Source organism: Falco peregrinus, chromosome Z (genome assembly GCF_023634155.1).
Source record: "Falco peregrinus isolate bFalPer1 chromosome Z, bFalPer1.pri, whole genome shotgun sequence".
Taxonomy (NCBI): Eukaryota; Metazoa; Chordata; class Aves; order Falconiformes; family Falconidae; genus Falco; species Falco peregrinus.
The window spans coordinates 16,562,900-16,573,475 of NC_073739.1; the positions used below are offsets into that span (position 1 = coordinate 16,562,900).

At 53.3% G+C, this 10,576-nt stretch overlaps 1 protein-coding gene across 1 annotated transcript in view; it reads right to left on the reverse strand.

Moving 5' to 3' along the window:
• Positions 1-10,367, reverse strand: part of B4GALT1 (beta-1,4-galactosyltransferase 1) — a 29,981-nt gene extending 19,614 nt beyond the window's left edge. Inside the window, exon 1 of the mRNA XM_055791086.1 lies at positions 10,035-10,367. Within this exon, the coding sequence (XP_055647061.1) occupies positions 10,035-10,305 (271 nt within the window). The 5' untranslated portion in view covers positions 10,306-10,367. The remainder of the gene's footprint in view (positions 1-10,034) is intronic.
• Between the last annotated feature and the right edge of the window lie 209 nt (positions 10,368-10,576).

A 10,576-nucleotide genomic window follows, 5' to 3' on the forward strand; every position in this document is an offset into this window, starting at 1 on the left:
GGAAGCAGTGGGAGGAAGCAGCACATCCCTTGGCGGGGCCCTGCCAGCCTGTCCTGCTCCGGCGCCGGGTGGCTGCCGTCCCAACAAGCAAGCCCTTTCCTGCCGGGGCAGGCTGCGCACCCCGCTCCCCATCGCTGCTCGTCAGAAACAGCTGCAAGCCCCATGGGCCTGGGGGATGCTTTCTGGTTTAACAAACAAAGGCTCTTTTAACATCTTGAGCGGAGTAAGCGGGGAGGAAATGAAAGTTCGCCATTTAGGTGAATTTACAGGGGAAATCTCCCGCTGGTGACGTGTAAGCTCCAGTAGGGCCAGGACAGCCACAAGTGTTTGGACACTGCCAGCCCAGCTCTTTTGCAGGCTGCCACCTGCCAGTTCCCTAGGGTCAAACGTGGACCGCTCATTGTGCCAGCACTTGCTCTTGTTTGCTATCAGGAGGCTGGAACATCAGCAAGGAAAAGATGGGAGAGGAAAACACATTCATGATAAAAACCAGCTGCTGAAGACGGGGATTTAACAGTTTCAGGGTCTTGAAGGACACTGGTGAGAAATGATCTGTACTGCTCTGATCTCCAGTTAATCAAATCAGTTTTAAGGCAGCACACCTTCTTGTAAATGCTGCCCCAAGGGATGCAGCCACCGTGCAGGTCAGCGAGAAGACCCTAGGCATTGGCACCGTACATGTACAGCAAGGCAGCTGCTTCCCAGACAGGCTTGATGCAAATCACCCACTTAATACACACACAGGCATCAGTGAGAATGCAAAAAAGTAAAAAACCTGATTAGGCTGTTCTCAAGTAGAGAATGGCTCACGCGATGTTTCACAAAGCCATATGGCTGACACAAAGGAGCAGCAACACACCACCCGCTGCAAATTGACACTTTCAGTTCACTTCCCAAGCAGGACAGGGCTAAAGCTGAATCTGCAAACGCAGGCTTTCCAACCGGTGACCAGAGTCACAGTTCCGGTTGCTAATTTCAAATAATTTCAACCAAAATTTGACTACTTGGATAGCAAGCAGTCCCACGGCTGTTATCTCCCAACGATCCTGACCCAGGACATGATCTGCCAATGCTGAGAATGTGCGTGAAGTTCGCTGCGAGAGCCATCCCATGGCCAAAACCCTATCCCTACCCATGTTTACTAGGTAAACTTTCCAGCCCATTCACTATTTTCTACTCCTGTTCAGGGCGACTGCCTGACATAGAAGCCACTGGATATTGAGCTGCTACTAAAAACACCCAGGCATCAAGAGAGCTATGTGGGCTTGCAACTCCAGTCATGCATACAGCCCCGGATTTGTGGGCAGACACGTTTTGGGTTTAGTTACAAAGCTCCAACAGAGCAGCTTCATGAGCCTCCACTGCACTCTTCTAACAAAAGAAAACCTTAAAAACATGAATTAAGCAACACTTTGAAGCTTGCAAAGGACAGCAAAGCATGGCAGCACATCCTAACACTCCAGAGACTGTAAAAAAGGAGGTTTTAGCTGGCAGTGGTAGGGTACACCAGAAAAAAAGCCAGCCCCTTCCTGCCCCCCATCTCCAACACTCAGAAGCGTTTCTGCTCAAAGGGAAGGTGCACAGGAAAAACGCTCTGCAGGCACAGGCGACAGGGGACACCGTGGTGCACACAAACAGGAAGCAGCTTCTCACACGAAGCAAAAGGTGAGGCTTGCAAAAAGCCAGCGGCAGCGCAATGCTCCAGCATCGTGAACTTGGCCCACAGCCTCAGCAATCTTCTGGTCCCCTGCTTCCTAACAGCCAGCCACGCTTGCCACAACAGCTAAACCTCCCGCTGCGTGAGGCTGCCAGCACGCATCCTCCCCAGTGCTCATCCTGCTGACCCAAACGAGAGGACCCTTGCACAAAATAGCCCAGAGTCCACTCAGCCTGATGCTAGAATAAATCTAGAGGCTGCTACAGCCTCTCTGGACCACAGATATTAGAAGTGTTGGGAAAACTCAAGCAGCAATGCCCCACAGAGCCAGAACTGTACTGTAGCATTCCCAGGGGGGCTGTGAATGGGACAGTGCCACACTCCATCCAAGAAGGTGGTAGCAGGTGACACAACATGGGGCACCAGCTACAATGGGCAGTCCTGGGGGCGTTCAGGTGGGAAGGGTAGGGGGAACCCACTTCCCCAGGAGGGCAGTACAGCCCCACCAGAAGGAGGGTAGCTGGGCTTATGAGGAGGCTGGGAAAGGTGATCCAACAGACTGAATCACTCTCCCAGGCACTTCACTGGGAGAACCAGCAAAACTTACCTGCACACTTTAAGCCAGGCATAAATCTCAGATAATTTAGTCAGAATGAAAGCAAAAGCATGTAGCACGGCGGCTGGAAAAAATCTCTCCCCAAACAGAGCAGAAAAGAATGTTTCCATTGCCCTGGCCGAGAGCCGGGTGCTGCTCTCTATCCATCCAGCCATGTGCACAGCCGCACTGCCATGCTTAGACAAACCTCAGGCGAAAGGAAAGCTGGAAAGGAGAAGCAGAACTCACAGGCAGGAAAAAACCCAAATAACCTCCTTTTGCAGGGGCCCAGCAGAAAAGGGAAGGGTCCATCGGCCACACCAAGTCTGCCCTGGCTGGGAAAAACAAAGCCAGCTCCACCCCAGAAACGCAGGGCAAGTCCCCCCACATGGGGCTGTGGAGCAGCATTCGCTCCAGCCCCCAGACCAACGCGGCAGCTCCAGAGCAGGCAGGTAGCTGCACCCCACAGCTCAGCAAAGCAAGCATTTCCTATTAAAATCAGCTAAGCCTCAGAGCTGTGCCAGTGCCTACGCAGGCAGCACCCGCCAGGCTCGAGCTGGGGTTCAGCCCTGTGGTGGGAGGACAGGACCAGTGGATGGGGTCCAGCACCACTTGCCCAGCTGGGTTCCCTGAGCAAACCCCTGTCCTGGCATATGACCTAGTAGCCAAAACAGCCAGGGGGACATCCCTGTTTCTTGAAAACTGGATGGCAGCTGCTGCCCCTTGCTGCCTTCAGCCCTCTCCCCCTCCATAATAGTTTCTAGAAGGAAAAAAAAAAAAAATATCTTGGGTCTGGCTCCCAGTGAGGAAAAAAGCACCTTCACAAGGACTGAGATGTTTTCTTCAGCTGCTCTACACTTGCAAAGTTGCATCCCCTGGCAGATGTCAGCTCTGCCAACACAAGGCTTGAGCTGGCTACACCAGCATATGCTCTGTCTTGGGCATCACACAGCATTTGGCCATCTGCAACTGTGGACCCCAAGGGGAAACAGGCTGGGAGAAAAAAAAAAAAAAAAAAAAAAAAAAAAAAAAAGAGGACGGATCACATATGCTGGCTACACTTGGTCTACATGATGGCAGGTTTGCATGATTAACTGAGTGAATATATTGAGAGAAAAAATAGCCTTAATCCAACCCCAAACACTGCCTGTTCCAACACAAAGTCTCACACTAGCACATGGCACCTTCCAAAAAAAAAAAAAGAAAAAAAAGGTTGTCGTTTCCATGTTAAGGCACTTCTAGGAGAAGCAAAGTCCTCACCAGTGGCTCAAATCCAGCCCACGCCCACTGAAGCGGCTTTGAACTGTCTCCCTTTGAGCCTCGCAATCTGCATGCGATTAGCCCTTCTCGCTGCCGCAGTGAAATTAAATTCCAGGCCCTCAAACAGCAAACTCAAAACAAACAAACAGAAAAGCCTGGATCAGAAAAAGGTTGAGTTGCCCCCCTGCCAGGAACCCCCCGACCCTGCTGTGAGGCGGGTGGACAGAAGCTCTCCCAGGCTGAGTGGCATTCCAGGGACGTGGCTCTGTCCGGGGCAGCCCCAAATGGCAAGGCACCCCCATCCCCCCCATCCCCATCCCACCCTGCCGGTGGCTCTGCACCTGGATCCCAGCGCTGCCCCGGGGCCGGGGCGCTCCCCAGGCAGGGCGGTGAGTGCAGGGTGCCAGGTGGGGCAGAGGCTCCTCGGTCTGGCCAAGACTCCGCCAGCGCTTGTGCACCCCCAAAAGCACGGGGTGCTGCTGCCGGCGGGGAGCGCGGGAGGTGAGGACGGAAGCCCGCACACCTGGGGAAACAGCTGCTGAAACCCCGCTGCCCTGGCGCACACAGGTTGGAGGAAACCCATTCCGTAAAGTCTTTACGGGGCTGTTTCCTGCTTCAGCAAGACACACTTGTAACTTAGGTGCCCTCAAAGCGAGACCAGTGACACCCCAGTGTGGCAACGTGACAAAAGCAGCCCTCTTTCCGACAAACACCTGCAGGGGCATGGGGACTGCCCTGAGCTCCTGCAACTCAGCCACAGCTGGGAGGCAGCTGGAAAGGCATCTGCAGTGCCACAGCATCACCGGTGAGCCATGGCCACCACGTGCCTGTCCGGAGGTGGTAATGCACACCTGGCTCACCAAGCACCTCTCCTTCCAGGCAGGGCCTCTAAGCACCGATTTGCACAAGGGAAAACTCTGTCCCAGTGGGGACAGCGCTGAGTAGTGAGGCCTTCTCCTGCCCAGAGAGACAGGGACAAGCTGGACACTGATGCTGCTCTACCCATGTTCCAGAAACCCCCAGATCTTTGGTCCCACCAGTGCAGCACTGCTGCAGACTGACCAGTTCTGTCGCCAAAAGCTCTGCAACCAAAACTCCTCTTGCTCTGCAGGGAAGAGTGCGAAGAGGGAGGGAGGGGAGCAGCAGCTGCAGGATGGTGGCTGGAGAGGACAGTCCACCACCAAGGAGAGGAGGCGAGTGGTGGAGTCCAGCAGCCCACTGCCTCGGGCTTGCTCACAAGGCCACCAGATCCAGAGCACCTCCCTACTGAGGACCGTGCACCCCAGCATGCTGCTACCCTGGGTGGGGGTTGCTCAACACAGCGACAATGTCCTCCACCATCTGCTGAGAGCTTAACTGAATTCTGCATCCAAACACAGTTTGGGAAGCTGCAAGTGTCTGTCTCTTCCCAAACACAAACTTGGACAAATTTCCAAAGCAGCTAGCTGTTGCTTCAGATCAATGCTGGCAGAGAAACAAGCGCATTATAAAACACTAGATGCATGAGACAGAAAACTTTCCTTTTCTCCCTAGCGCATCCTGCCTGTTGTGCTGTGTCCCTGAAACAGCTGCTCTCCAGGAAGGCACAGTACCTTTCCAAGTTAGTTTGCAAGCCCCATTAATAGCCCTCGACCTTCACTTTGAACAGCTAAGAGGATGCTAGGGATGCTCTCACCACAGAGGCTGCTCCCTGCCCACAAAGTCTGTGCTTCAGAGGTATGATGTGCGCCTGACCACACGGGTAGCTGCAGAGCGGTCGGCAGTGTTGCCAGGATCACGCATCTGCTCCCTGCCAAACATCTTCAACATATTCTTTGGAGAAGTTTCTCAACCCCTCTTTTCAGGCCAAGAAAGACTAACTTCCAGCAAACTAGTCCACGTGTTACCTTCCCCTCCCCCAGCCCTCTCCATGCTCTTCTCTTTGAGTTTCTGTTTTACTTTTTTGAAACAAGGCAGCAAAGGGACACAGCACAACCCCAGCTTGTGGCCCGCAGCACCCAGGTTGTGGGGGAGGTGGGAGGGAGTGGAAATAGCAGCTGTATCAGAAAGGTTAAAAAAAAAAAAAAAAAAAAAAGGCAAAGCAGACAATACTAAGTTCAGATTGAGAGGAGGGGGAGATCCTGCATATAAAGCATACACTTTCTCCAACGTTTGGTATTTTAAGTGACCCCACAGATTCAGAGACCCTGAGCTGCTGGGGCAGAACCCCCCCCCCCCCAGGGAGACAAGAGCCCATGATTGCAGGTGGGCACAGATCCCGGGTACACCAAGCCTACCAAACCCCTCCAGCACAGTCACCACCAGAAGTCTTTAAAAATGGTGTTTTCAGCACCTCTTAAGTTTTAATTTTCTTGCCCCAAATTACACTCTGCTAGGATGCTGCCAGTGCTGAAGCATCCTCTAACGCCAGCCCACGCAACATCCATACATGAGAGGGCCTCAAGCTAGTTCGCGAATTCACTGACCCCTCAGGCAGCACATAACCTCTAAAAACTTGTGTTACACCGACACTAAGCATCACCACCAATTTGACAGGCTACCTCTGTCTCCTCCAAACAGACCTCAAAGCATCAGAATACGTTCATCGCTTATCTTCAGCATCTACAGTTTAAGGCAACTGCTTGCACTGACAACACAGGTACCAGAAGCAGTGCATTGAAAGAGAAAGCCCATGCCAGAGATCCTCCACCCTCCAAATGAGAGACAGCTGCTCACTCACTCACAAGCTCACCAAAGGAGCTTCTTTCTCTCAATCCTCTGTTTCTTCAAACATGCCTCGCTAATAGTGGGAAGCATCAGCTTCTGTACAGGACTTTGGCATCTTGAAGAAACAGTTGTTTTTCTTGCATGCCCAAGACCCCTGAGGAGAAGGACTTGGGGGTGTTGGCTGACGAAAAGCCTGACATAGCCTGACAATGTGCATTTGCAGTCCAGAAAGCCAATTGAATCCTGGGCTGCATCAAAAGAAGCGTGGCTATCAGGTCAAAGGAGGTGATTCTCCCCCTCTACTCTTGAGACCCCACCTGGAGTGCTGCATTCAGCTCTGGGGACCCAGCATAAGGAGGACACAGACCTGCTGGAGAAGCCCAGAGGAGGCCCACAAAGATGACCAGAGGGCCGGACCACCTCTGCTATGAAGACAGGTTGAGAGAGTTGGGATTGTTCAGCCTGGGGAAGGCTCTGGGGGAGACCTCATAGCAGCCTTCCAATACCTAGAGGGGGCTTATAGGAAAGGTGGGGACAGACTTTTTAGTAGGGCCTGTAGTGACAGGACAAGGGGTAATGCTTTTAAACTAAAAGAGGGTAGCTTCACATTATTAGGAAGAAATTCTTTACTGTGAAGGCGGTGAGGCACTGGAACAGGTTGCCCAGAGAAGCTGCAGATGTCATCTCCCTGGAAGCATTCAAGGCCAGGTTGGATGGCTCATGGGGCTGAGCACATGAGCTCAGCCCTTACCGGCCACACCTGGTATCTAAACAGGGCTCAAAAATGGCTATGGAGACAGCTCTATTCTAAAATAACCTCCATAATTAACACGTGCTCTCGATCATGCAGGACTTGAAAATTACATCCTTGTAGATAAGCCTGTCCATGAGATTCTACTTTGCAGACTTCTGGCACTGAAAGATACGTGCTGTTTGAAAACAAGCTTTGGAGACGGATCTTACCACCAAAGAAACTGCCCCCTTCTGCACTCCCTCCTGAAAACAGAAGGCACAGAACTACCCCATCACCAAAACACACAGGCCTCATGGAAAAGGTAGAGGAAAAGCATTTGACTGTTTTGAAAGCACTTGGGCTAATATATATAGTACTTCTACAGAGCAACTTTTTAACTTTTTTTTTTTTTAATACTGTTCTACAGTTCCTAAAAACCAACAAGTTTGGGGAATGGACACCTGCAGGATATATCTTGATTTACTTGCTTTTGGGCTGCTTCTTGACACGCTATTTAAGATACTCATTGGAACACAGCTCTAAACTGAAGCATAAATACAAAATGCTTATATTACCTTGTATTAGAGAGTTTCATAGCTATTAAGGACTTTTAATTCAAAATCAAATTACAGTATTATTTCACAGCCCTGATTTATGCTTTAAATTATAAATAAAGGCAAGTGAACCATAAAGGCGTTTTAAATTTGGCAACTTCTTGTAGAGATTAAACCTCACTCAGCTAATGCATTTGCTGCAGAGCCAGACAGCAGATTGTAAACTACTCTCTCTAAATATCACTAGGAAGAAAACTCTGGGCCTCTGAAACAAGTACCTGACTATTAGACCATTCAAAAAGCCTGAGTAGCTCAGTCACACATATCCTGTGTGATTCATCACATGCTTCACAAAGGGGGAGGGAGGGCAGGAAAAAAAAAAAAAAGATGAGGTGTGTTTCAATAAATTTAGGTTTACGCTGAGGGAACAGGGTAGTTGGTGCTACCTGTTCCCATCAAAGCACTTCTCTCAATGGCTTTGCGAAGGTGGGAATCACAGGAAGGTCCTTGCTGGTTCCTGCTTGTAAAGTTCATACCAATAAGAAGCTTTATGCACAAAAAGAAGAGGATTTTTTTAGTTCTGGGTGTGTTAACATAATTGTCAGAAATGCCTGTGGAGTGTACACCTCTCTTACCACCACACACACACCCCCCTCGCTTTAGAGGTACATGAGATGTTGATCAGGGCCAACTCAGCTCTGGCCAGCATCTGACGCACAACAGAATTGTTTTACGAATGTTTCAGTTCGCTACCAAAACCTGAGAAGAGCAGGAAAAAAATAAATACCCATCAGGTTTCTCACCTACATGCTGGCTACAAACCTTGAAGCCATACCATTGCCAGCCTGCATCTGACTGCACCACCCCACAAGTACTGAAGAAACCATTGCTAGAAAAAACTGCTAGAAACCATTTGCCTGCTGCACTGTAAAAAGCTACCGACCTGTACCCCTCTTAACATCTGTAACCACTTCCACTAGCCTCATTCAGCCTTTGGCAGATTCAGAAAACTGCACTGAAGATGTTACAATGCCATTCTAAAATATTTTAATTGAACCTTCAGTGGCTGACTCAGGTAAGGCTTTGAATCTTGGGGACACTAACAGTGTTTCTCTAAACTCCAGGCATTTCAAAAGCACATGACTCACTCCTGAGAGGATCAGTGTAAATGGAGAACATTTAAAGCAAAGCCATATTCATAAAGGGCTCCACATCCACTCTGTGAGGGCAGGCTTGCACAGCTACTTTCAACTTAAAGTAATCTAGGGGCAAAGAAGTAAAAGATACTAATCAAAACCAACAAAAAGCCATAGCACAGTTCCTTCTGATGACCTCAAAACTGCCTTCCTAAACAGGTGACCAGAAAGCACCCACAGAATCTATTGATTTCTGTCTCTGTTTTGTAAATTGAAAACTGCAGGTAGCTTGTCAAAACTCTCTTCCCCCACTGTGATCTCTGCTAATAAAGGTGCCCATGCTAACACTTGACACGCTGATGAAGAGGGAGCTGATCCCCAGGCACCAGGGCTCGAAGAGCTTGTAGGCAGGTGACTTAACAACTGGGATGCCAGCAGGTCACGGTAACAAACTCCACCTACACCACAGGAGGATCTGTTCAAGGAGCAGCCACTCCAGACAGCAAGTTGGGTGAAAGCCTTTTAAGGGGAGGAGAAAAGATGAAATTCACCTTGCCCCCACCTCTGCTTTGTGACAAAGCCAGTGGATCAACACAGCTACAGGTGATCATGTAAAAATGAGACCACCAGCAGGCTGCAAACCCGCAAAGAGCTGCCAGCCTCCCAGCACCCAAGCAGTCCTGGGAAAAGCCTGTGGGGAGCACAGTTCCAGTGCTGATAAAACAGACGCCAGGCTGCCACGTATCAGGATACTGCATCACAGGACCAAATTCGTGGGAAGCGCCGCCGGGATGCGTAACAACTGTATTCATGACCCTGCCTCACAGCACTTTGCAAATCTGTGCCGCTTCTCGAGCGGGTCCGCGTACACAAAAGGCTGCGAAAGCCGGCACAGCACAAACAGCCCGTCTGATCCTTCCTGTGAGATTGCGCGAGTATTTCGGGTAGAGTTCCCAGAGGAAATTACCCAACCTCGCCGGCGACCAGAAAGAAACCCAGCCGGACGGGGAGGGCGCGCTCCCCGAAGGCGCCGAGGCTCCGCTCGCCGCTGCCTGCCTTGCGGGAGCATCCGCCCCCGGTCCCCCAAACGCCGGCTCCCCGGGGATTCTCCCACAATCCCCCTCCGCCGGGCGCCGCGAGGCTGCGCCGGCCGGCCGGCCGCACGCGTGGGCAGCTGCGCCGCTGTCACACCCGCCCCCGCCCCGCGGGGCCAGGCACCCCGCGAGGGACACCGGGACCCACCGCGCGGCGGCGGGATCTGGCGGCAGGCGCTGCCGTCGGGGCGGCCACCCCGGCCCCAGCGCAGCGGACGGCGGCGGGCAGCGGGCGGCAGGAGGGGAGGGAGCGGAGACATCCCCCCCCGCCCCCAAAACCCCGACGGGGCGGCACTCACCGAGCAGCGGGGAGGTCTCGGGGCAGGGGCCCGGCGGCGGCGAGGCGGTGGGGGGCCGGGGCCGGGCAGTGGGCGGCGGTGGTCGGGAAAGCGGCAGCGAGAGGTTGGAGGGCGGCGGGCGGCGCGGCGGCGGCTCGGGACTGCCCGGCGGCCCCAGGGCGCTGCCCGCCAGGTAGTAGAGCAGCGTGGCCGAGAGGTGGAGGGCGCAGAAGGCGACGAGGAGGCGGCAGGCCCGCTGCAGCGAGGTGCCGGGCAGCGACGGCTCCTTCATGCCGCTGCGCTGGCGGGGAGCGCCGCCCGCTCCGCTCCGCGCCGCGCCGCCGACGGGAGACGCGGACGGGGCGGGGGCCGCGGCGGCTCCGCCTGCGGGGGGTCGGCCCCGCGCCCCTCGCCCCGCCCACAGCCGCCCGCCACGGCGGGAGCACCGGCGGGACCCCCCGTCAGCACCCTGCCCCCCGCGCCGGCTGACTCCGGCGTCCCGCCCCCCCGGCATCCCGCGCCCCCGGCATCCCGCCCGCCTCCGCCACCGGCGGCTACGCGGC